The sequence below is a fragment of the Nesoenas mayeri genome, assembly GCF_963082525.1.
Source record: "Nesoenas mayeri genome assembly, chromosome: 9".
Taxonomy (NCBI): domain Eukaryota; kingdom Metazoa; phylum Chordata; class Aves; order Columbiformes; family Columbidae; genus Nesoenas; species Nesoenas mayeri.
Genome location: NC_137557.1, coordinates 1,297,288 through 1,324,991, shown reverse-complemented (window position 1 = coordinate 1,324,991; position 27,704 = coordinate 1,297,288). Strand labels below are relative to the sequence as shown.

The window sequence follows — 27,704 nt, the reverse complement described above, 5'->3', positions numbered from 1 at the left end:
GATTTCGTCCCATAGGAGCACAGTAATTTTGAAATGCAGGATCCAATTAGCAGGAGTCTCAACGATCGTCTCTAGCTGACGGCACTCCCGCTCCGCACCGGCTTCTCCTTAGCGTAATTGAAACCCCAACAGGGGAAGATTCGGTCATGTCCTTAATTGGTTTTAAGTGGTTCACCCTCCGCCAGCACTTCAACGTGGTGAGTGATAACAGTGTGACCAGGGATGCATGGTGAGTGATAACGGTGCGACCAGGACGGCCCCAACTCCCTCCCGCGACACAAAACCCAGCGCGGGGGTCGGGCATTCCCTTCTTCATGTGCTGGGAGTGCGCTGGGAAAGGGACCCGCATCCCGCCAGCCCTGTGGGATGAGGAACAGCCCTCCCTCCGTTCGCTCCTCCTTCACGGCAGCAGGCGTGACCTGGGAAACAAAGAACGGCTTCAAAATGATGCTTAAAAATGAAGAATGCTCAGGATCTGCAGCAGGTTTCACGGAGTGTTTCCAGCCGCCCCGGCTGCGCTCCCCAGCTCTGCGCGTCACCCTCTGCTGGCAGCCCCCGAAACGGCCTCGACCAGCAGCAGAGGGGGCTGAGCGCCCCCCGGCTGCCCGGAGCAGAGCACAACAGCAACGTGAAACACCGCCCCCCAGCACACCCCCAGCCTCTGACCCACGGGGAGCGTCGGACGGGCACCGTGCCACCCCAAAACACGGCGCGGGGAGCCCGGACATGCGGATACAACAGGGGAAACAGCAAAACAGCTACACCTTGGACAACCAAGAGTTAGATGTATCTATACACTTTGGGTTTTAAAGAGACATTTCAGCATCCAGCACACCAGAACCTGGTACAAACGTGTTTTCATGTATCCAGCCCTCTCCCGGCTCACAGCACAGCCCTGAGTTCCGCTGCCCCGCTCCCATCCCAGCAGCAGAGCCTGACAGATGTTCATCCTGGGGAAGGAACATCTGGTTTCTCCGTGTTTCCCTGACCTGGCAGCAAACCTCCCCCAGCACACAGGGGCACCGGGGCCAAGCTGCCCCCCAGCAGTTACTGCAGCCCCTTGGGGAGCCCCAGCTGCTCCTGGAAGGGCCGAGGGCGGCTCGGAACGCACAGGAGCCCCCGCAGCTTCCAGCCAGCCCTGCTGTGCAATTAAAACACCCCAAGTGGAAGTGAGCGCTCTGCAGGCTTTTATCTTCTCAGATCATTTTTAGCTATAATCTCGGAGCCAAATACCAATCCTAATACAAAAAGAAAAATTCCCGAGTATGTTAATCAACCTTTTTTTATTCTTCTCTGTGCTGAGTCTTCAGTGAGATCACTGACGAGCCGCTTTTCTGGGTTTGCTCTGGGTTGCACTGAGAGCGACTGGTGAACAAGGCATCAGTGATTAGAAAGGGGAAGATTTTCCAAGGTCAAGGGGAATTCAGATGTTCAGACCTTTCTGGAGGCGAGTGGCTCTTGGACACAGAAGCCCAAGGATCCTCTGATCCTCTGCTTTCAGACAGCACCAAGAGGTGCAGAACCACCCACGCTGTTCTTCACTCTTCTGCATGCATTTCAGATGAAAAGGCTGAACTGCTCCAGCTGACAAGGTTTTGAGCAGTTAATTCCCCTGCTGAGCAGCTTTAATGCTCCAAGGATGCATTTAAAATTCTTCCTGGACAGGTTTGTGTGCTTGGAGGGTGGTGTTTGGATCCCGGAGGGGCAGAGCCCAGACGGGGGTGGCAGCGAGTGCCGGTTCTGACCGTCACCGAACCCACGGGATGGAGCAGACACAGGACACTGAGCTGCCACCTGTCCCCACGCCGCTCCTGTGCTGCCACATCCACGGGAGAACCCGCGCGATGCCGCTGCGTCACCATGGCGATCGGCGCTACAGAGCGGACTAAAAATAAACACCAGCTCCGCAAAGGATCGTCCTGAACCCAAATCCTGACTTAGTCACCTTCAAAATGGGTGCGCACGGTGCCGGGTCCCCAGCTCCCGTCACACGGGTACAACGATCGCTGCAGGCCTGGTCGCCCCGAGCTCTGTCTCCAACACTGTCTGCAGCTCCATAGGAGCAGGGGACATCTCTCCAGAGCCCTCACAGGGGGTTCCCCCAAGCTCTGACCCCAACACTGTCTGCAGCTCCATAGGAGCAGGGGACGTCTCTCCAGAGCCCTCAAAGGGCTGCGCTCAACAAGAAAATCTCCTATTTTCTTTTTTCTCCTCCAAAACCCCTAAAACCCCGCTGATTCCCCCTGTATTCCCAATGTCCTGAGCAGCATCCTGCCTCCACGCCAAGCAACCCGCACAGCAGGGACAGACCCAAGCATGAAAAGCTAAGCTGATCACTTCTAAGTGACTTGTTGCATGTCACCTTGCCTAAATAATACCAAAATTAACCCACGGAGCAAAGTGGACAAGCAGCCTTTGCCACCTTCAAAATGAGTGCGAGGAAAACCATAAAGGCATCAAAGCCTCAAAAGCCAGCCAACTTATTCAAATGTTTAAATTATTCAATTTCATGATGAAGTAATTAAGTCACAGCACTGGCTCAGTTTTCTGTAGCTCTCGTTCAGGCAATTAAAGGACCAGAGATGACGCGCTCCCGGATGAGATGCGGTTCACCCCCCGGCACCGCGGCGCCGTCACCGCACCAGCACTTTGCCTCGGCTTCTCTGCCCCGATGTGATGCGCTAAATTACAGAATTCAATGGGAAATTAGACCTAAGAAGGAAAAATTGCAAGGGCCTCTTGATCTGACCTTTGGGTAGAGAAATGGAAACAGCCTGCGCTGCGCAGCCCCGCTTAGTCCTGGCTTTCTTCACACGTACAAACGAAACAAATGGGTTAATGGTGAAATCAGTCACAATCGTTGCACTGCAATCCCTTTGCAATCTGCTCCTAATTCAGCAGGGAAACCGGTCACAACGAGAGCAGCCGCGCAGCCAGCGCTAAGGGAACACTTCGAGAGAGAAGCTTTTTGTTCTATTAGAAATATCGTTACTGGACTACGGTGAAGCAAGAGAGAGAAGGATTCCTTTAAATAAAACCAGCAGCCCCAAACACAGATGCCCTGCTCTTTAGTGCAGCTTAACTGATCCAAGGGCACTAGGAAGCTGATGTTTTTAACTGAGGAGACGGAGGCGGGGAAGCCCAGCACCGCGCTGCGGGTCCTGCGCTGCAGCACGCGGGGCTGCGGGACAGCCCGGCCTGGGACGCTCAAACTCCTTCCCAATCCCAGCCAGGACTCGCGTGTCCCCCTCACCTTGGGATCCTTCCGCTGCTTCTCCGCGAGGTCCCTCCGCACTGCCCCGAAGTTCTGGGAAGCGGACAGAGGGTCTTGCTTCAGCATCTCCATCGTGGCTGGTCTGCACAAGGAAAACACACTAAGCGTGACGTTTGTTTGGAAGACTCTGAACAGAATGACAATCCCTCCAAAACCTGTATGGAAGCCCCGCGGACTCCGTGGGTCCCAAGCGCAGGGCGGCTGTTCCAGCTGTTCCAGCTGCAGATGGAGCAGAGGGTGCGACCCAGAAATGCTGCAGGGGTGTCCGAGTGAGAACAACGGCACTATTGGGGGAAAAAGGGTTTATTTCCATCACAGACCCCACAGCAGCACCTCGATCAAACCCACTCCCACCCCATGGAGCCGGAACCGCAGCAGCGCTCGAGGCCAAACCATTTAAACACACAGAAATCCCGGCTGTCACGTTTGCCCGCTTTGCTGATGGAGCGTAAAGATCTTCAAGCCCAATAAACCCCCTGTGCCCACTCGCTCTCCCAGCAGCTCCTCACAACTGCTCATGAAGGTTTTGCTCATAACTCTTAGCCCAGCTCTTTCTGTTTCTCGAGGATGAATTGCAGGCAGCCCTGGAGCTGTGAGCTGCTGCCCAAAGCGGTTCAACAGAGCTCTGCCCAAACCCGACCACGGCCCCAATGCAGTGTGGTGCGGGGGCTCCCGGGGGACACCACAGGCCACCAGCACGTCCCACGAGGTGGCACAAGGGACAGCTCCCCACCCCAGGGCTGCCACAGACAGCTCTCCCAACCCAAACCCACACTGCTGTTTTCTACACCTGAGCCCCCCCGCCCAAAAAATAAGTCACACCACCGTTCAAACATAATATTTTTATTTGTGGATAAAAATTAAGGCTCACAGTACTTGATCATCTCACAAGCAGAAAAATGTTAAAAATTGAGAATGACGGGGAACGCCCCCAATACAAATTCCTCTAACTGCTGACATGTTTTACTGAAGACTCGAGGTGAACAGGTACAGGTACCTGGAACAGGTACAGGGCAGCTACAGTTATTAGTTTGTAAACTAGGTGCTAAATATATATATATTTGTTTTAAGAAATGTGAACAGATCGTTATGTTTCTCTCCACTTCTGGGTGTCCGATACATATGGATTCCATAGCAAACACTCCAAACCTCTGGGTAACACCAACCTTCCCAAGAACAACCCACCACCGGTGTCAGACGGGGCAAGAGCGCTCAAAACAACCAATTGCATTTGGATAAGACATTTTGATCATAGTGCAATAATTTAAGCCTAAAATTTTCAATATTCAATTTTCTGGCTTAAAAAAATAATAATAAAGTATGTTCCTAAAGAGCACGGGAATTGCGGTCAAGCTCCGTTTTGTTACAGACGTGATTAAAAGACAGTAAAAGTGTATGTCACACCAGTACACACAGAGAATACACATATATACCGCACCTATAATTCAGATGCAACTCCAGGAAGGATGTCCAGATTTATTTACTATGATTCCTATATCCTTCGCGTTACTTGGTAGTAATTCCCCCTGGTTTGCCTTTTGCTGGTGAGCGGCTGACGAGCAACAACCGCTGTGCCATCCGCTGCCATGGCACCCTTCACATCTGAGACACCAACACAATAGGAAACACAACAGGTTCTCGCTCAGCTTCTTCTGACAAAAAGGTTGAATGTCCTCCAAGGCCATGATTGCATTAGGGACCTTGCTTTCCAGACAAGCTACCGCGAAAATCGCTTTTCAACAGAACGTGTGCTAAAACAGATCCTGCCACAGCAAACACCCACTTACGGTGGTTTTTAACAGCTCTTACAGACCACAGTCCAGTAACGAAAGAACATTTGTATTGATAATACTTCACTTACAGGACAAAAAGCTCATCCAAAGGGCTCAAAGAGGTTGTGATGGACGTAGGTGAGAATCACCACCCCCATATTTCACAAAGGGGGCAACCGAGATATCAATTAAGTTCAATTTTCCCAGGGTAGAGAACGTGCCCAGAGCAGGGAAGCGAGGGGGGCAGATTTCGGCTCCCCTACACACCCGTGTCCCCAAAGGGCTGTGACGCCACCTCCTTCCCCACCCAAAAACACACCGCTCGGCAAAACAACACATTTACACGAGTTCACCATTTCCTATAAGCAGAAATTAAACTGGATTTCCATAATGCGTAGGCAGTAAATGTGAGAACAACAGGGAAACGTGTGCAATCAAAAGAATATAGAACAAACACTTCCAACCATTATTCCAGTTCACAAATCTACACAAGTGGAAATGCAAGTAGCTACAGCCATGAAATACTCCATGTCGTGGAACAGTTTAAAACAAGTACTTCACCTCCACAATACTACGGTAATCTTGGAGCTGAATGAAACGCAGCCGCTTAAGGGAACAAAAGGGTGTGGGGTGCAGTTCCATCGGGAGGTACCCGGGTCAGGACCCACCGTTCCTTCTGCACAGCAACCGCGGGATCTGCCCAAAACTCTGGGGTGGGTGCAAACAGCTTTGCCTCGACACACCAGGAAAGCACAGGCGACCCAAGTAACCACCGCTCCAATTATTGCTTACGTAACGACATAACCAGCAGAAGACGGGTGATGGGAAGGATCTATGAGGATCGGGGACGCCACTGCCGACAGCTGACTCCACACTAACAACTACCATGACCTCAGAGATCAAGCTAAGCACGATACATACCAAAAATTCCTGTAAAAGCAAATGTGCAGAAAATAAATGGTAAGCAAAGCACGTGAGCAACAGGAGGAGGATTTGCAGATCCAGTCACTCTGGTGCAACAGCTTCAAAACTTCGCTCCCGTTTCTATGATCCTGCCAGAGTCCCAGAAGCAAAGATCCTTCTCTGTTTGCAATGGGACACACGCATACATGAAATGCACACTAAATAGTATGTGATGTATACACGTCCATTACTGACACACACACCTACCGAGCGATGCAAAAGGGGGCGAGGACAGACAGACAGGTCACTTCATAGTAATTCATCATGACTCTCTCGGAGCTCAACGTTATTGCTGTGGGCTAATACGTCAAACAATATAGAACAAGCTTAACAGTATACGACAGATACACAGTAATTCCACAACTCAACAGTTACTCACTACTCCATTTGGCAAAATATTTATTTATAATAAATCCGTTCAAAAGCAGTTGGTCACAAAGAATTCATTTTGCATTTTTAGGCTGCAACAACGCTTTGGGTAGAAGTAAAATAAACCGCCTCCTTGTACACAGCGTACGAAAAAAAGAGACATTGAAATGACAGTCAACAATAAAACACAGGAAAAGAGGAAGAATGGGTAAGACAAAGGCAAAAGCAAGAGGAATCTGTCTGCGCACCGGCAACGCTGCCATGATTATTTACCCGTACAAATCCTCAGCCTCACTTCCTTCTCATCCCCAGCAAAGCTCTTAACCGCAGGTCTCTGCTCCCGGAGAGGAATCTGATGTGATGTAGCAGCTCCAGTCACTCTTTCACAGTACTGCATGTCAACACTGGGAATGGTTTCTGATATGATTTCGACTGCACACAGTACTTCAATAGAAAAAGAGTTAATTACTCCCACTCCGTCGTTCCTGGCGGCTTTGATGTCAGGTCGTACATCACCCGGGAAATGCCAGGAATCTTCTTGATCTCCGCCACCATTTTTAACACAACCTATTGTGGAGGAAAAATACAAAATATCGTCAGAAGAAAGCATGTAAAACAGACCTGAGAAAAACTACCTGAGAAAAGCTTAACAGAGAATTGTGTTCACACTAATTGTGTTAAACACAGGAGAGAAAGAGCCTGTAGCTATTAGCATATGACCACCAACTAAGAAATAAAATCAGCTTCGAGAAAACCTCTGGCTTCAGGATATCTGCAGTTACACGTGCTGATGTTTGGCCCTGATAATAAACCAGATAATAAACCTGGTAATAAACTCCTCAGTTTCCAAACTGAAAGTTGAGGGGCAACATTGGCTGTTGTGTTGCCATCAATTGTTGGCAGACTCTTCTCAGGCCGTTATCTCCAGCTGACCCGCTGAACAGGACACCAGCAGGGGAACCCCTTTCGAAACAACAAACCCAACCCCACACCCAAAAAACCCCGAAAGCGGCATCCAAAGGAGTTTCCATTGAGAGTTTTTCTCCAGAGTTCACACCCAATTCACATTTGCAAAATATTCTAGATGAGAATTTGCTGATCCTTAGAAGTTCAGCTTCAACCTGCCCCGCTTCACACCAAGGCCACTGACACTGGTCTACAGTGCAAGCATTACTTAATCAATGCATTGCTCCCCGTGGAAAAACACAGAAGATTTTAAATAAATTCTGATTATTTTCTCATAAATCCAGGTATTTTCCATCTCTTCTATTGTGTTACCACTTTATTGCTCAGCCTTAAAATGACCGTTTTACATTTTGAAGAACATGGGGGTTTTTGTTTGGTTGTGGCTTTTCTGGTGTTTGTTTTGTTTCAAACACAAACTTGAATCCTCATTTTGTATAATGGAACAGTTCATATTGTAACTCAGCATTGAATAATTTCTTTTTCAATGGACAGGCTGCCTTAAAGTGGCCGACTTCAGTGACATACAATTACTAATCAGTGCCTATATGCTTTGAAAGTATGTTTGTAAAAAAGCCAATCCTGCTCTTCATCCCCAGTGCATTCCCAGAGGGACCAAGTACCTGAACCTGGACACAAAGTCTCCCCGAAAAATACGCCTGAACTTGACTCCTAAATCCTTTCAGTGACCTAAACAGAAACCAGCACGTTTTGAGATGTCGAACAGCAGGTTTCAGTAATATCAGAAGTGGGGATCAAGGGCCATTTTTTAAAGTCAGGACATTTCCAATTACTAATGCAAAAACTTAATTTCAAAACCCAGGAAGAGCTGGGGTGTTCGTTCTTTGTTAATTGATGGTGCTTTGGCTCAATTCTGTTGGAAAGCCTTCAAGTTTCTCAGACCCATCTGCCAGCTTCTCATTTTGTGAGGTTTTTTCCCCAAACACCATCATATTCTTCCTAACGAATACTACGAAAAAGCCCCAAAAAATTGCCATAAAATCCAAGTCAGGACAAGGAACCAAGAGAGCGGGAAGAAAGTCAAAATGAGGCATCGGCAATATGATAATCAGTCATGTTGAAAAGAAACCTGAAAATGCACATTACCTCTTCTGGAACCTCATTACCAGGAGTTGCTGCAATACCAGTCATAAAATCGCTTGTAATAAAAGTTCGGATAACCACGGATCTTTGACAGGAAGGTTGTTTCTGGAGGGGGTCCCGATCGAAATGCAACGGTGTCAGTATTATTGGCATCTGGCTAATTTTTCCGGCATAACCTTCAGAAAACAGTAGCACAAAGTGCCTTAATTTGGTTTAAAGACACAAACGTGATACAAGTTTCACAGAATTTCCCACACGTACTTTGAACTATATATTATTATATATTATTATTACACTTAGATCTCCCGGGATCTTTTCCCTACTGCTACCACACCTCAGAAGATCACACTTGTTATACAATTATGTAATTAGCGGTGTGTATAACTACTCAAATTGCCCCTTGAAACACCCTTGCAGGCATGCAGAACAAAACCAGATGATCTCCATTAGCCCTGTAATTCCCCGCAAATGCAATTTAAATATCTGCCTTCCTTCCCACATAACATAACCATGAGGTTTTATCTATTCCCATATCAAGCCAAATAAAGCTGTTCACCAGTATCTCTGTGTCTTCAACATATTTAAGAGAAAGCTCCTCAGCATCCCTGTTGCTGGTGGTTGATTGGTGACTCCAGACAATATTATTATTATTATTATTGTTGTTGTTGTTATTTATAAATGTGTTCTTCTGAAAGCCAACACAGAGTCCCCAATTTTGTTGTTTAAATGATCCAGAAGTGTGGTATTTGGGTGCGTAGCAGGCTGTGCTGCCACAGGATCTCACCTGCGTGCACATGGAGCCTTTTCCACTAACTAATTCACGTCTTATTTTTGGGAGCGATTCATTCACACGAAGCCACGCGTCACCAAAAGTTAGCGAGACACATCTACAGCTTTACAAGTGTAACTGACAGTGTTATCCTCAGCATTTTGAGGCCGATTTTGTACGAATTCTGTTATGACAACCTTGCAAACAGAACATGCGCTTTCCAAGAGAGATATCCTTTAACTTCATTTAAACACAGGCAAGTCTGACAAACTGCTTCCTACATGTAGCATATCACACCTCCAAATGTAATTAATTTTAAAATATAAAATAAGAAAATAGGCTGAACCTCAGAACTACTATATTCCCAGACTCTGCTCATGCACCAAATCATCTGGTGCTTTGAAGAACCACTGTTTGCTGGCCCGACGTGGCTGGGTTTACAAATACAGCTTTGACTTTGAGAGCATGAAAACACCACAGGTCGCGAGCATCACCACCATTAGAAACGTACTATCCAGGCTCCCTTCTCTCCACCGTGATCTAGAAACTACGTCACGTTTCTTCGCTTCAGGTAAACACTGACGATGGAGATCATCGGCACAGAGAAGGATTCACCAGCAAAGAGGAGGATTCCAACGACTTTCAGCTGGTTAACGGTTCTTTTTGGAGCAGTTTGTGACACTCATGGGACAAGGTGAAGCACCTACCAGACTCCCTGAGAATGTTGTGAGCCTCAAAATCAGCTTGCCGTAAAGTGCTGAGCACGCCCGTGGTCAGGAAGGTGGGGGTGACGTCCGTAGGAGGCTCCTTGACCGGGGGACCAAACACGTACACGACTCTGCAAAATAAACGCTTATTCAAGAGCATAATCCTTTGGGAAAAACAGAAATACTAACTCAGTGCTATCACAAAAAGGTGTTTTCTCAATTTTACTTGGATGTCAGTAAAAATTAAGATTATTCTGAGAAAGCTGCTTAATAAGTGCTTGCAATTTCTATCTTCGCTCTTAATAGGAAACCACCAAAAAAATAACATTAAATAGTAAACCCTATTGTTAATGAATGGCTGTGTTTTCATCACAGGGCACTAACATGGCGATTTAAAAATCTACATAACTAGAGCTGTAATAAACTATCTTCTGCATTCAAACCAGTCACATCAGCTTTATATTGTTTCAGTCTCATTCCTTGTGTTTTATATATTGCAGAACAAAAAGCGAAGCATAATACCACCTGATGGGCCTCACACACAGACTTACAACATGTTCACACAAGTTATTCGAGTTTCTAGATACAAACCAAGAACACTTGTCTACAATCCAAAGCAGAAGAATGCACGAGCTTTCCATTTTGTATTTCTGTTTGTAACACAAGGTCTGTGGGCACAGCTGGGCAGAACACCAGCTATTTCAGTGCATCCCTACGCACAGCAACGAGACGCTGCACAGACTCCGAGCTGTGGGCAGGATTAAACCCACCAGAGCTTAAGAAGAGAGCAACGCTGTAAAGCCAGCACATACTTGGAAATTGCACACGCAATCCTGATTTTATACCTTCTCTTGTTCCCTCTCATTTAGTTTGAAGATGTATCTTGCAATTCAAGATCTCGCCTTTAAGAATAATACCTCTTGCAGTAGGTGTCACTTGTGTGACAAAATGCGGTATAAGCAATTATAAGCAGTTTTGTCCAAGTCTGCAGCCAGGCAAGGATGATATGCATTCTCCAGAACTGATTTAGCAGCTTCAGCTGCTAGAAAAGCTATTCAATCAAGTAGCTCAAAAATGCATATTCACAAAGAGCTCAATTAAGATTAAAGTGCCCATCTTTGGAGCTCTCCTGTGCGCTATTAGAAGCGACAGTTCCATGTAAATTTCCTTTTTGACACAAAGCAAGAAAAGCCCACAAGACATCACAACTCACCCACAGGCCTGGAGACTTTCAGAAAAGATTTTGCATAAGTTACACTGGATATCATCTAATCAAGTGCTTAAAAACAAAACTGAGGAGATAGGCTATCAATTCTTTTTCAAGCTAGTAATTCCAGAAATAACCTGCTTTGATTTACTGTGTAATCGCAACCTCTGTATGATGCATATAAAACCATTCTAGTGTAGAATAAATAAGAGAATGCTTGTGTATGTTAAATGTCCATACATGAAGTAGATCATCAGAAATAAACACAACTGCAAACACTGACCTGTTTATGTTGTGGCACATGCGTGGTATGAGCCTGGCGAGAAACATAAGAGACTCCCAGTGCGGAGCATCTTTACTAGAGATGCCACAGACATAGCTATAGGAACGACAGTCACCCTGTAATTAAAGAAATAATAATTGAACACGGTTTGCTGCCAAAATAGTTCACAATACCTTCCCGTTCATCCTGTAGGCTACAGGACCACACTTTGTGCCAACATTTACCAGACCCTGAGCTGGTGAAGTCAGTACATGGAGAGATAGCAAGTGAATGATAAAATACAGACTAAGATAGACCTCTTGTGAGCTAACAAGAGTGTATTAAAAGGAAAATTTTTGGAATGGAAAGATTCAGATAAGGTGACCTGAGCACAGGGGCTGATTGTGTGTTGGTATTTTGACGGTGCCATCTGAAGAGAGCCTGTAGAAATCCGCTGATGATAATGCTATTAAAAACAGTAAGAAAAGCTGACTGCACGGAGTTTCAGAAGAGACGCACAAGATCAGATGGCTGATAATACAAGGTGTAATTCAATACTGATAAAACAGACAGGTAGTTTACAGCCACGACTACTCAGCAATGAAATCTCCCAAGTTAGCAGTCCTGTGAGAACGCCAGCTCGGCGTTTGGTGATCGCTTTGTCACAGCGCAGATTCGAGTGTTCCTGCCCCCTGACCTGCCTGCTCTGGCTCCTTTCCTGATGAGGATAAGGATACAGCACCATTCCAAAAAGTGCAGGAAAGGGCAGCAGGCATGGTCCAGTGTAAGAAGCAGAGGGGCTTTTTTGACCAACTCAGTCCAGGACTTCTCAGCCATAAAGGGGGCAGGAGGAACACAGCAGAGGTCTACGAGATTTTGAAGTCATGAAGAAACTGCCCATATGTGACCAGGATTATTCAGCGTCAATGATATCCTCAAACACCACACCTGCCATGCGCTCCAGTGCCTATTCAGATGTCTCGAAACCTTTGCACCAACAATAATGTAGCTATTCCAGTCACCTGAAGGTTATGTTCTCAAGTCGAGCCCTTTATTTTCAATCATAAAGCAGCATTTTGTACCCCACTGCAGCTGCCGCGCTGCGGGAAGCACCTTTCAGAACACCCCTGGAATGAGTCCATTTACCTGCACTCCCACAGTTTTGATGGGTAACAAGAAGGCATTCAGTGAATGTAGGCTGGTGATCTGCATCAGCTTCTCCTGGTCTTCTTCACTTGTACACGCTTTGACCCTTTGGAGCAAAGTATGTGGCTGGGCAACGATGCAGAGAAATACATTTTAATTAAATAAAGCCCCCAAGCATGCAAACACAACTTATAAATAATGATTTTATTTGCATTTTAAGTAGCTGATTGCTTATATTTAGTCTGCATTTACCCCTTGGAACTATTTAAAAAAAACCTCTTTAAATTAATAACTAAATTTAGCAAAGGCAGTTTTATTGGATTGGACTGCACGCAGTTTAAGCTGAACCTCTTTTCCTATGCTCATCCTCTCTTCCATAAAGCTGTACTTGTCTTTTTTGTGAGCTTATAGTAATCATGAAGATCATAGCGGTTAAGAGACTTAGAACTAAAACATCATCCATTAAAATGTAATGTTTTTGTTCAGGACACGTGGCAAGCACTAGTTCCTCACTCCTGTGCTTTCATTTAGACATTCAGGGATTGTCAGGAAATGCAAATCGAGGAGGTTACAATTATCTCAGGGAGGGGAAAATCTCCAGAAATCCCCATCTGTACAAAGTTTAACTAAAACAAAACTTATTTACTATATGAAACTTGCATTTTCCAGAAATTGCTTAAATATTTGCCCCAGTCATAGTGCAAAAAAATTCTACTGCGCTATACTCAATGGTTTCAAGTGGGTTGCACTGGAACGCATTACTCCTTAAAGAGCACAAGCAAGGAGTTTGAAACTAGTAGCTTAAACCTCATTGCAGACCACCACAGAATGATCATACTACTCTTTCAGGCATATTAGAACTTAGCAATGTTGTTACCTTCTTAACACTTGCAGAAAAATCTGCAACTATTTTCAAAATGTTGTTTGTCTCAGGGAAGTCTTTGCACACATAAGGCTCTTCAGCACATATCACTCTGATTGCCAGACCAGGGCCTGCAACGCGAAGGCAAGAAAACATTATACTACTTAACAAAAAAGTCAATTTTAATCTAAAATATGTGACAACATCTGGAACAGGAGGTCAATCATTGATTAGACTTTGCCATTGTATCTATGCTTTAATTGTCTTAACACTTTACAAGACCAAAAAAAACCAAACCACAAACAAATATTGTTCTGGATTAAACTGCTTGGCACATTTAAGCATTATTTATCTACACCTTAAAGCGGATGGTTGTGTAAAGCAGCTGTTAGTGGTGATGAAGTGCGGTGGGTAGTAAAGTAAAGCCAACAGGAGCCTCCTCCTCCCCTTTGCTGGGCAGCTGGGATGAAAGAGCCGCTTATAGCGCACACTTGAGTCTCCGCTGGTTTTACAGACCCCTGAAGGCTCTTTGACTGTCCAGCCACTCAACACAAGAGCGTGTGTAATTCGCTGGAAACGTCTGCAGCTGTTTCCTTGCGTTTCACGTGGTGCGGGTGCATTAGCACAGCAGCCTCCGCGCTCTGCCAGCCGCTCCCACCCACCCTGCAGGACAGCTTTAAATGCATGCACAGAAAAATACCCCTCTTAAAAGCATGTGGACTTCGCTCTATTATATACTTTGATTTCATGGAGAATATCAGCAGAAAACATCATTTCCAAAACAGCAAATACCCCTTAGAAAGGCAGGTAGATACAGACCGTTATTTCAAGTAAGATACATTTGACAGCTCTGGCAGCATTCAGCTGCACTTTACTGATACTTCTTGCTTTGGCTTATACAACTAAAAAGAAACAAATACAGCTAAAAGCAAACTCCATTATAAAACTTTTCCTTTGATCCACTACACATAAAGCTGCTCTCAAATGCTCTTTTCCTGAAAAAAAGATTCTGCTTAAGAAACAACCTAAATAAATCCAACCATTTTCTATTCCTCTGTTTAGATGTAAGTTTTACGCTCCAACATGAAATTATTATGCAGGTGAAGTATGTTCTAAACCCCACCAATGTGACTGACAGCCCCTCACCATGCAGCACAGAGCACGTGTCCCACCTGGGAAGGGATGCCGCGAAACCAGCTCTTCAGGGAGCCCCAGTTCTCTTCCGAGCACCCGCACTTCGTCTTTGTGAAAGTCTTTCAGTGGTTCTATTACTTTACCCTTAACAAAAGAAAGAAGCAATTTACTCTCCAGCTTACATATTCAAACAAAAAGCCTCGGATGTTTCGGTTATGGCAGTCAGGCTGGCTGGCTTTCACAGCATCGGCTGCCAGCTCACACATGAACACTGGAAAGTAGATGGGAAGGTGGGCTTTGTACAATGGTTTCAGGACAGAGGATAAGGCAAGAAAGTTCAAGTTTGAACCAGAAGCATCAATGGCTCAATCAGTGTAAATACAGCTCGAAGGTCAAGCTGGCTCTGCCTTCACCAATTCAGACCTTTCCTGTCTTCGCTACATGTTCAAACCAATCTAAAAGTACTGAAAATACTTTGCACAGTGATGAATATCACAAGTGTGGATCACAAACAGTCCCTTGTCTCTGCTGCAGTTGAGCACTTACTAATAACTGAGCACCTTTTACGTGATATCTTGTGTTGGTTTGTTCTTAAGAGTATTTTATAGTAGTCAGAGAGCTTTGCGTTCTAATGTCAGAAAGGCAAGTCTCCTACATTTGCTTCATATGACAGCATTTCAGAGCTCTGCACTGGAAAAGGGTTTGAAAAGCTTTTCTGGACTTCGGACCGAACAGACCAATGTGGGCTACAACCAAAGGGCCAGGACGGGGGCTGCTTATCTTCACACCGTTCAACCGCCCGTGTTCACATCATCTTGAAGCTCTGGTCATCACCCATAGATGTCCACACTGGGCCGTTTCATTAAGATTTGGTGGTTGTTAAATTGACAACTGGCAAACAGACCGTGTGCCACCAGTGACTGCTGGCAGAGAGCCCAGCACCTTAACCAGGCACCTAGAAACGTGATGCCGAAGCTGTGTAAGAACAGAAAGAACTCACTCCTGTAGTTACCCGGAGGAACTATCCCTGGATTTCAACCCACTTCAATGTATTATTCTCTCTCAAGAGAGAGGATAATACTGCGTTTGCAGTGCTGGATGCTACAAGAGGTTCAAGAGGAGAATTTTGGCCCTCTCTCTGATTATCTTTTCACTAAAGCCCCATCATTGCTCTTGCCTGAATCCACAATGTGCCAGATCTGGACCATCGGTACCTACAGGTTACTCATCGACTAGTGTTCAGAACAGGACACAGCAGAAGGAATAAGTGACCCATTACACCAGGAGTTCCACCTGAACCAGAATAAAGTTGTCTGAGAAGTCAGAAACTCCTCTCCTGCTAAAGGCTTTTGCTCTGCTTCCTTATTACAACATGGGTTTGGTTTGAGGGTAAGGAGTAAAACAGTGAGCAACGTCATTCACACCAAATAAATCCACGTTCAATCTGTTGTCATCTTCCTCCGTATCCAGTGCTGACAATACTCAAATGATTTTGACAACTTTGAGACTGTAGCAACTAGAAAGAAGTGTAATAAATTGCAACATATTCCAACAGAATTTAAATGGCCTCATAAGAATGGGCCCCATCAACACAAGACAGTTATAGCGGCAAAACATAAAAGTCGTTCATTTTTGATACGCAGGTTCACGTCTGAGAACCAGGAGGATACACCAGCATCCTTGTGTTCCTTTACCTCTTCTCTTAACTTTCGAATCAGCTCTGTGTCATTATGATGAGTTTTGATGACTTCAGCTTTGCCGCTTGCAACAAGGGAAGCGCTTTCGATGAGATCAGGTCTGAGCGTGCCCTGAGCAAGAAAAACCTCTTCGGGTTTCAGATTCATCTCTCCGATAACTTCATTGGCAATCTAGAAGATGAAGAGAAAGGAGAAAAATGTACCTATCTACTTTTTGGTTGTCAAAAGTCTAAAGGAAGATAATGGATTGCTCAACAAATGCTTCTGAGCTGCAGAAGCACAAACAAACAGGAAAAGTATTTATGACAGCAGCGCGCTGCTGAAATAGTCCTATAAACCTGTATTTTGTTGAACAGCACATGGAAAGAGCATCTTCAGACGATAGGAACATCACTGCTCACTAAACGTTCTGCTCTCCCTGTGTCACCAACACCGGGAGCTGCCAGATGGAAAACGTCTCATCTGCAGCAAAGCAACGGAAATGTGTCCAAATTCAGGTTACCCATCCATTTGGTGAAAAAACATTACACGGAAGGTTGGCCATTCGTTGCTGTTGCATAAACAACATTGTATATCCAAACACGATGGTGGATCTAGTACAACGCTTGTGAACAGCGTTGTGAACACTGATTGTCAAAAAAGTTTAGGCTCAGGGTAACACACCAATGACTTCTTCAGGTCATCCACAGCTTACAAGATCATTGGCACCTCTGGGTGCACAGTGCTCCAGAAGGGAACAGTCCAACCTAGAAGTTTTATCTAGAAATCATATAATTAAAAAAACAAACAACCAACAGATAATTCCTAACATTACCCTAACAAATTTTAATTATAAATATTACCTTAACAAAGGTGTCACCAATAATTTTTCTTTTTTCTTCCGGACTCGTGGTCATGTTTAAGGTCTTGCTGATTCTTTTTCGTGGAGTTCTGTCCTCATCCGAGATGGGCAGAGTTGTTGTACCATTGTAGAACGAATGAGCTGCATTCACCACTGCAGGAAATTACAGGAATTCGTTACCAAAGTCAGGAAAGATTTTTATGCAAATTTGAAAAAATATGATTTTCACTCTATTGCTTTAAAAAAGAAAAATCATTCGAGTCCTTTAACTATCAGCTGCATTAAATAGGTCTGTTCAATACCTCAAGAATTAATGTAGCAAAAGCACTCTATTTCTCTTATTAGCCCTACTCTAGAGGTTAATTTTTTCACATTTTGAGGCTAGGCAACAGTGTGAAAGGTCAGCTCTTGCTTCTCCTCTTAGATTAGAATTTACTTGATTTATTTAAGTAGTTTACAGGACAGTATTTCCCCAAGGCCTTTCTGCAACTGAAATTAAATGATGCGCTATTTACTCACGGTACATTATGCCTCTTAATTTAGAGGGAGGCTCTTTGGCAGATTTACCAGCACTGAACTCCACAACCTATAGAAGGAGCATTTGCAAAGGGATTCCCTCCATTTGTCCCTCTGTCAGAGCACAGGTTTATTGGTCTGCAGACTGCAAGACAGATTTTCCACTTAAAAAACCCCAAAAAAGTACAAATATTTTTAAAAAATAAAGATATGTGTAGAACGGAGCTCAGACTTTGCTGCACCAGGATACTGCAGCCCAACCTGCATGCAACTTCAAAGAGTAATTTTGGCTGTAAGAGGATTCCATCACCCAAATGAGCTCACAGTTTAGAAAGAAAGAGAATAAGGACAAGAAATCAAGTCCCAGCGGAGGACTGGCAACCAGGCTGCTGCACAAACTGCAACCAAACGCGCAGGATGGTTCACCCACCAGCAAAGCGACTGAGGCACATTGCGCTGTGCCCTCAGAAACAGAAGACACGGGTCAGTTCATTATCTGCACCGATCAAATAAGTTGGGCTTAATATTTTAGGTTTGAAATGTCATGAATAGGCCCGGGTTGTTTCAAATTAGCAGCCGTGCTTTGGTGTGTAAGGCCTGAGAGCTGCGAAGATCAAATCAATGAAACAAAACACTAGATGCTCATTTTAGGAGACTGGCCACGTCACCAGTGGTGGCGGGCTTATTTAACAAAACTCTGGTACCTTTAACTTGAATGCCAAGCTTTTTGAGTGCCTCCTCCACGGACTGACTCTCTCTTTTGCGCATGAATCCATTATCTATGTGTACAGCAATGACCTGGTCTCGGTTCAAAGCCCGGTTCAGCAGAGCCGTGCACACTGTCGAGTCCACACCACCACTGAGTAAAACCTAAGAACAAGGAGAAAAAAGGTAAAAAAAACAAGCACACACATTGTCTGGCTACAGGGGAAGCTTTAACAAACAATTCAGATACAACTATGAGAATTAGAACAGACTGCTGACTTACAGTCAATGATTCAGAAGAAAAGTCAATGTAAGTTGAGCAAACTTCACAAATTCTGTTTTAATGTATCACCCAAATCATGACTATTTTCCATTTTTCAAACTAATGTGAGTAACTCTTCAGTGTCGGTGTTTCTGTCAGGCTTTCGCAAATAATCTTTGGGCTTCTGAATTGAAGCCTTACCTACCAGGAGATATATATATACATATATATACTTACCAGGACTTTTGAGGAGCCCACTTTCTCCTTGATGTCTTGAATGCACTGAAGTTCTCTGTTTTCCACGGTGAAGGTCCCGCTGCAGCCCGCAATATCGTACAGGAAGTTCTTCAGGATCATCTTCCCGTTGACGGTGAGGCTGACCTCAGGGTGGAACTGTGCTCCATACAGCTTCTTAGATTCATTTGCGATGCCTTCGTTGGGGCAAAGAAACGAGTGTGACAAAAAACAAGAAACAGGAAACACCCAAGAAAGCCAAGCATACGCTTTTGGAGCGATTTATTCTGCCACATTTTGGCACAAATTACCGGGATTCTGGTTAAGATTAAGACCAAGGGTACTGTTACATATCCAGAACACGCAATCCCTCAGAAACCAAGGAAAACACTCCGACATCCTAAGAAAACCATTGTGAAAATAGGACATAAATTACATTATTATTTTTCCCTCACCACGATACCTCATACAACCCTCCGACCAAGCCACGTTGACACAGTTGTACCCACACTAAAAGGGTTGGGGTTTGGCGCTCTTTTTTAAATGAAAGATTTAAATTAAAGCAGGTGAATGCTTTGGAGATGTCAGGAAGTGGTTCATCAACTCAGCAATTTCAGGTCTCCCATCTCCAAGGAAAGCGACCCAAAGAGCCTCTTTCCCTTCAATAATTTGAGTAGCTTTCAAACCCCACATTTCCAAGGTCCTGCATTCTTCTGTGACAATCTGTGTGTCTGAAACGCTGCTTTCAGTACCAACATTCTTTTTGCTTAGTTGAACATTCATGCAATAATATTCAATACGATAACAAGTTAATCACGCTTCAGGAATTAAAGAGTGTTTGACTTGTACTATTACAGTGCAAAAGCCAAGCACTGCTTACGCTGCACACTACGGCACATCTTCTTCTCCTCTGACCTAACAGCACACAAGGTTTTATTTGAAACAGAAGCAACACGTGCATAGTGTAAAATAACTAATTGTAACAATAAAGTTTTCCTTAAATGACCAGTATCAAACCAGGACCATTCATTTCCATGTCTATTTCTGTTTCCAGGACAGCACAACACACAAGAAAACATGTACCAGAAACTTAAAAACAATTCACTTCTTTGGCAAGTAAATAATAGACAGTCTGTTCCCATTTGGGTCTAACCACTGTCTGCCATATATCTTCCTTTAATGAACACTATCAAAAGGCAATTTCAGTATCAAATCAATACCTGCTATAATGTTCCCAGACTGCGCAACCACTTTGAATCCATCGGCTACTTTATCCACACTGTCCCCGTGGGTGAGCAGCACAAGCTCTTCCTTCTGAAGGCCCCTAAGCACAGAATACAAACTAGAATCAATCAGAAAGAGAACCAAGACCTAACTACCTGTGTTTCCAAGAGAAGCCCTTAGGGAGCCCATTAAAGCACATCTTGATTGACCAGGCTCATTTCAAATACATGCAGGATTTTCTTCCCCAAAAGAGTCACCTCCACCTCTTAGATGCCTCCACTCCACTGGAAGCTGCCTCAGTTCTTGTACAATACATCCTTCATGCAAAAGGTGGTTTATCTGGATTCAGAAGGGTCTGGGTTTTGTGTTTGTTGGTTTGTTTTGTTTGTTGTTTGTTTTGGTTTTTGTTGGTTGTGTTGTCTGGGGGTTTTTTGGTAAATATTGACAGATCCCCCCTCTGACAGCAGTGTCACCCACAGTCAATAGGATAGTGGAGTCCTGCTTTTTATTTCAATAAAACGACGTTTTCTTGCTCAAACCTAAGTGTTTTCAGGACAGTTTGGGTACCTCAGACTTCAGGAAGGGTATAAAGCTCAGCAATAGCCCCACAGGGGAAAGTTAATAAAATCGGGACAGCGAGTATGAGTAAACTAGTTGAACTACTACAAGGAACTCAAAAGGCATTGACAAACTATCATGGTTTTATAAAACATCATAGAGTGATTTTAAAGGAAGGTAGAAAGCAAATGCTCTCAGATTTCCTATTAACTTTGGACACAGGGCTGGGCGCAGCCGATACAAGAGGAACACACGGCACAGTGGGGGCAGAAGGGCTCAACACCAAGCTGCTTGTGCTGCGGTACATTCCACGGCGCCGCAGTGAGGACGTTCTACTTCGAAACAAAGGGTTTACACAATATCCCAAGCAAATATATCTGCATTTCTGGAGTCAATTGAGAAGTTACGCCTAGGTACGTGATGCAAGTTTTATTAGAAATTAGCATGGGTGCAATTTCACTATTTTCTTTATAATAAGCCACCAACTTCCAGACTGGTATTTCCAATCTTGTTCTGATAATTTGAATGCCTGTGTACCTGAACAGTGAACACGTGTTATCCAGAGTAATGCTGAACACTCCGTCTTCTCTGACACTCTTCTTGTGCACCGTACCTCCAAACACCTTATTCATCATCTGTCAAGGCAAAAACATCACATGAGCAAGCGCCGCAAAATCTAGTGCCACTTTACACCTCAATCTGCCTGAGGCTGACAGCAGCTCTAGCCCTCTAGTACCTACCAACACAGCTTTTCGTGATTATACTCAATACATAATTTTGCAAAAGGGTAAGAATTCTCCTCAGAATTAAGGATTGTTCTGTAGTGTGCTTGCTCCCTTTTGCCAGCCCTGTCAGTATATCTGGGGCTGCAGCTGCACACAATGAGCAGCAGAAACCCAGAGCAGTAGACAAGAAGTAGAGATTTGCAAAATAATGCACATTTAATAGCGCACATTGATTTAGTGTACAGCGACTTGCACTTATGAATGGCCGCTCTACAAAGCGGCTGAGTACCTGAGGCCGGTTATCACAGAAACAGTTAAGCTGCTGAGTAAAAATCTGATTTATCTACCCTCTAGCTAAAGGCCATCAGATAGGCTTAAGCTTTGCAAGATCTGGCTCCTCAGCTCTGGAGAAACAGTCAAAAACTTGAGTCTATCCTCTTACTGTTATTTTGTGACTCTTCATAATCCTTGCTGTATCAGAGCAGTGAAATTCTCAACCAGTGTCTTTCCTAAAACCTTGCCTTGCCCTTTGGAGTTTGATATCTGCACTTTGCACTTCAGAAGTCTCAAAATAAAGATTTTTGTCTTCCTTACAAACGTAACTGGTGACTTTAAAAAGTATTATTAGAGTCTCACTTTCCAACTACTTTCATCTTCAGAGATTTAAAACTTCCTTTTAGACACAGTTTGATATTATACTCATTGTACCTGACTGATTTCAACCCTTTATAATGAAGTAGTAGTGCGTTAAAACACACACTTGGTTAGTTGCCATAAAGTTAGCTTTAAGGAACTCCCCTGCTCGAGGCTAGCTCACGTGCTTTTCAATCTGCTTGGCATTTTAAGGCATATTTTAATATAACGCACATTTCCCTTCAGAACAGGGAGTGCCAACATTGTTTCCATAATTACCAGCCCTTGTAAAGGAGTTTTCCAGCCATTATTCAGCGCCTCGGAAGGCCTAGGAAATCACTACCCCTGAAAAACAAAACAAGATGCACGGCAGCATCTAATCCATCCCTTATCTCCTCGGAAGGCTGTTTCTCCCAGCTGGGCCAGCAGATCCACGGGTCAGCAGCCGGCCCCGAGCCACATCGTGTTCTGGGGCAGGAGGGTTTAAACGCTCTTAACAACTATGCTAGAAACATTCCACACTTGAAAACCAAAACTATTTCACTTATTTACACGAGGGACACATTTTGCAACAGCAGCTAGGCGGAATCAGCGACTGCCGGGTTATATTGATTGTGACCAAAAAAGCAGCGTGAACTCAGTTCACAGCACTTAACGAAAAACCATTTATGCTATTGATGCAGCTGAGCCAAGAGAAGACGACATAGTATGCTCAGTTTACCAATTAGCACTTTAAAAGTATCTTTTGCACACGTGGCATACTGCTTATATTTGAAAAGCAGGTCCTTTAGCAGCGCATCTTCAGTTGGGATCAGAAACGAGGCCTGGAAGGCGCAGCAGACACACTTATCTGTGGCCAGCACCTGCATGCCATAGCAGATCCCCAGAACCGGCTTTCCTATTGTGAAGATCGCTGGGTCGAACCACGGGGCATCTTCTGCGTACACAGAGTTTGGTCCTCCAGATATAATGATAGCTCTGCAGACAAAAGATAAAGAAAACACTAACTCGAATATAGTGTTTACTCTAACATCTATTTGCTCTAAACATCGACATTGTCTTACGATACTTTTAGAACTCTGTATATTCTAAGATATATTTTAATACAGATATCCTAACATATAGCTTAAATTTGCTACACTACAGCTGTCAAAACCAGCAGTTTACCAGATCAGTTTAAACAAACACAAGCCATCTTAAAAAGCGACTGTATTTTAAATTCCTCATAGCCAAGTGTCAGCTATGGGAGAAGTAAGATGGCTGGGATCAAATGCAGAGTATTGGCATTAAGAGATATATACATATATACTTTGTGATGTCTGTGCCAGCTGGAGGGGAGCTGTGTTCAAAAACCAGACTCTCCAATTTCTAGAGCTGCTGAGAAAATGCCCCTTAATCCACCCAATTCCAAAGTGCAACGGCATTACCAACAGGTTGTGAATTAAAAGTCCAATAGGTGCAAGCATTGATGGTTTGGAGTCAATACTTGACACTGTAACAGAAAATCAAGTCTTTCCAAAGGGGAGGAGAGACCTTTGCAAACCAGGATGATTTGCAGGACCGTGACCTGCAGAAGCAGCAGCCGCTGGGCAGCGTGTTCTGGCCTCGGCCAGCACTGACCACGGGTGCACCCGACCTTGGACTCATGGGCTGTGTATTTCAGAGAACATCAAACCTCTCCTCCAGCGCGAGAAATGCAAAATTGGACGGGAGAGAAGTTGCACACGCAACGTGTAGCATTATTTAGAGTGTTTGTCATGCAAGTAGTGACAAAATAGCATTTTTCCATTTTGAAGCAGTGCATTTGGAACATCTGCACCACGGGCAGAAATCATCATGTAGTAACAAGCCCATGAACAACTGGTCCCCGCTGTCCACGTACAGGCACTTCTGTTCAAGTCAGAGACACGATAAGTTTCCTAAACACAGATTCTGCTAGAAAGAGCCTTCAAACTCTTAATGCCTGGTGGTACTACTGCTTCTAATAACTCCACGTGCAGAGGCATTTGCTTAAGTGCCATATGTACAGAACACTATTTAATATTAGTTAAAGGAAATATGGCCCCGCCTACAAACTGAACATTCTTATCAGAGGTCAAAATAGTTATACACTTTTTCAAAAATTAAAGTCTTAAAATCTGCTTTTTTTTGGCATACCAATTAAAATCGCACAGAACACAGAAAGGTTATCCAATCTGCCCAAGTATTAAGAAAAAACAGTTATGAATTGAGGGAGAGAGAGAAATCAGCATCTTCTCAACTGTTCAGGAGAAATTAAAACTAGCATGGTATGTTAATTTTGAAAGCTTTATTGCAACACCTTGTAATTCCTTACATACCTTCCTGCGCGGGTATGAATGTCTCTCTTTCTGGTTTACCTTAAAGCGCTTCCAAAGCAGCCTGCCCTAGCTCTGGAAAGGCTATTTGCAATGGACTGCAGAGTGAAAAGCAGGCACTGAGCCCCAGCTCGGGACTGGCGCCAGAACTCGGACTAACACCAGCGGAGCCCAGGACCAGGACCGGGAGGACTCTGTGGAAACTGCTGACTCTTATGTCACATTCAGATGAAACTTGGCACCAGACATTTGTTCTGTCGCCGGGAAAAATCGAGGAGTTGGCTCTTTAAAGACAACATCTAAATACAATTCAGGAAAATGTTCAGTCTCACTGCCTGTCTTGAACTTCAGCAGAGAGCAAAGCGAAGCTCCTCAGCTCACTCAAGTCCACCTTCGACACCATGAAACCTGCCTATTCCCATGACAAGTGGAATATATTAATACATCCAAATCTTGCAGTAGAGCCACAAGCTCATTTTTACAGTGGTCACTGAATCAAGGCGCCCAATGGCTGGCGTCAGTATTTGTCAAGTCCTCCTGAACGCAAATGATCGACCGATGTTGTGGACACAAAGTTTATTGACCAACCTGGGTAACCGATAACCCGAAACCACCACCTTAACCTCCAGAAGTGACTTTTTGAATGAAAAGGTTCTGCCATGTTTTAGAGAGCAATTATTTGGAATGGCAAGTCCAACGGGTCTAACCATGAGACTTTGAATAACCTTCAACTGTGAAAAGAAAGGAGGAAAAGGTCTGTCCATCAAAACCCGCACCAAAACAGCACAGGTCTGAGATAAAACAGCATTAGTACCATGACCCACACCTCAAGTCCTACACACAGGAGATGCAGGAATTCTTTTTAAACCAGTAATCGGGTATGTCCATCTTCTAAAGACTTGATTGTTGGAGAATTATAAACAAGATCTGGCAAGAAAATGTGTTTTTCAGAACATTTCTGAGTGAGAAATTCTTCACACAACAGCTACTGACACATCAAACAGATCCTGGGGTTTCTGTTCTTGGTGTTTTCAGCAGAGATCAACAAGTACCTGTTTGACTTACTAAAATATACTGTTTGCCAGTTGATTGGAAAAAGCCAACTCTGCAGTAAAGCACCACTGTCTTATCTGCGGCCAGGCACAACCAACGAGCACACGTGCAGTGTATTTCTGGATTCGTACCCAACTGACAAGTAGGGTCTCTAATGATTTCTAGTTTTCAAGTTCTAATGTTTTCTTGATTAATAGCTACCCTGGTTTAACAGGTAAAACAGCAAGGGCATCAACATTTTTGCAGGTACATATTTTCATATTTTTTGCAGACACATGTTCAGAATGCAACCTCCTAAATTATACTGACAAACAGAAAAGATTGAACTGACATTAGGGCGTTATGAAGCAAACACACAAAAATTATATTGCTGCACAAGTTTCCTCAGCAAAACTCAGCAGTTTCTGTGGATTCGCTAAGGATGCAATGATCACAGGATCCCAGAATGTGAGGGGTTGAAGGGACCCGAAAAGCTCATCCAGTGCCATCCCCCCATGGAGCAGGAACACCCAGATGAGGTTACACAGGAAGGTGTCCAGGCGGGTTGGAATGTCTGCACAGAAGGAGACTCCACAACCCCCTGGGCAGCCTGGGCCAGGCTCTGACACCCTCACCCCCAACAAGTTGCTTCTCAAATTTAAGTGGAACCTCCTGTGTTGTAGTTTGCACCCATTGCCCCTTGCCCTATCACTGGTTGTCACCAGCAGAGCCTGGCTCCATCCTCCTGACACTCCCCCTTTCCGTATTGATCCCCATGAATGAGTCCCCCCTCAGTGTCCTCTTGTCCAGCTCCAGAGCCCCAGCTCCCTCAGCCTTTCCTCACACGGGAGATGCTCCACTCCCTCCATCACCTTTGTTGCCCTGCGCTGGACTCTCTCCAGCAGCTCCTCGTCCTTCCTGAACTGAGGGGCACAGAACTGGACACAATACTCCAGATGCAATATTCCATCATTACAACGAGAGCTTTTGCACGTTAAAAAAACAGGCAATTTCCAGCGCTGCCAACCCTGCAGCCGCTGTTAGAAAGGAGAGAACAGCAGAAGCCGCGGGCAGAGGCGACACGGACGGGACCTACCGAAAGCCCTGCTCTCGGATGGCGAAGGCCGGCGTCTCCAGGGGGAAGATCTCGGACTGGACGAAGAGCTCGCGCACCCGGCGGTCGATGACTTTGCCGTACTGCGCCCCGGCGTCCAGGATCACCACGGCTCCCTCGTAGTGGTGCTGCCCATCCTTGAGCTCTCCTCCGGCGTTCTCCGCCTGCAAACACCACCCACAGCGCTTAGTGTGACACCGGGCAGGGCTCTAAGGCACATCTCTTAAACAACTAACAGCTACAAAGCTTGCCTACGTGTGTTAATTTACAATTAAAATAAAGGCTAGCAGAGAAACTTCTCAATTAAAAAATCCTCAAGTTTATAAAGAGCAGCAGATGCATTAGCAAGATGAAGGGGCTGCACATTAACACAACACATCCCTCCCAAGCAGCCACACAATCGTGACATCCCCAAAACCAAACAGGGTACAAACTGAGGAATAAAAATGCTACTAAGCTAACGAAGGCAGAGTGTTCCATAAATAGGAAGTCGTATGCCCTGTTCACCACTACAGCCACCCCAGCTTTCTCCATTTTACAGTTCCATACGAGACCCAGCACACTCTGTGCTAATTAAAAGCATGTGCCCTTTGCTCATGCAAAACAGGGCAGTGCAAAGGCAGAAGAAAAATGTTTTTCCCATCGTGTTGCCTCATACACTAAGCTTGCACTTACCATTACCTCCTGGACAGAATAAAAAGGGGAAATTCAGAACAAATGTCTCTGCTAAAATGATTTTTCAAAAAAACCCTTGATTGTTGAATACAGCATTCAAGCAGATTGCACATCAGAACAAAGCAATGGTTCTCTCTGACCCCATCCTATTTGAATTGGTTGGCCAACTTCAGCTAAATCCAAACTAGATTTCTGGAAAAGGTGAGGACAAATTTCTTATTTTTAAGACAGAAACTGTGAAAAGAGGCAGCTATTCCATGGCAGTGTCCTTATCGGAGGATCTTCAAGGAAGAACATGCACTCAGCCACACTGCAAGACACACACAAATTGATGCAGAAAAAATTCTGCTGCTTAAACAAATGTCTTACTTTGGGAGGGTTTTTCCCTTAACTTAAAGCTTACACTGTTTCCTTGCCAATGGGATTTGATGGAGGAAACACTAGGAAGGGTTTTACTTCGGCAAACTGCCTCAAAACACGTCTTGAAGCTCAGGACCGTTCCAATGCTGGCGGGTTAGAGTTGTGTGCATGTTGGTACCAGGGCTCGCAGGAGGTCCCGCCGCCGCTGCCCAGGCTCGGAAAGCAGCCACGGGATTTCCACGGGGGTCAGATAATCATCC

The 27,704-nt window shown here is 44.7% G+C and overlaps 1 protein-coding gene across 4 annotated transcripts in view; it reads right to left on the bottom strand.

Moving 5' to 3' along the window:
- Positions 1–302: 302 nt before the first annotated feature.
- Positions 303–27,704, bottom strand: part of GMPS (guanine monophosphate synthase) — a 32,226-nt gene continuing 4,824 nt past the window's right edge. Inside the window, exons 2-18 of one of the 4 annotated variants that reach the window (XR_013922516.1) lie at positions 26,392–26,573; positions 22,791–22,905; positions 21,107–21,204; positions 20,008–20,111; positions 18,791–18,984; positions 18,291–18,456; positions 17,072–17,223; positions 16,227–16,400; positions 14,571–14,676; positions 13,414–13,529; positions 12,537–12,662; positions 11,412–11,527; positions 9,922–10,052; positions 8,449–8,621; positions 6,652–6,945; positions 3,254–3,374; positions 303–419 (exon numbers count right to left, since the gene is read on the bottom strand). Coding sequence is in view for 3 of the 4 variants with exons in the window: in XM_080349731.1 (XP_080205857.1) it covers positions 6,844–6,945; positions 8,449–8,621; positions 9,922–10,052; positions 11,412–11,527; positions 12,537–12,662; positions 13,414–13,529; positions 14,571–14,676; positions 16,227–16,400; positions 17,072–17,223; positions 18,291–18,456; positions 18,791–18,984; positions 20,008–20,111; positions 21,107–21,204; positions 22,791–22,905; positions 26,392–26,573 (2,055 nt within the window). In the remaining variant the exon portion in view is untranslated. The other 3 variants (XM_080349731.1, XM_080349732.1, XM_080349733.1) reach the window with 3 other exon arrangements.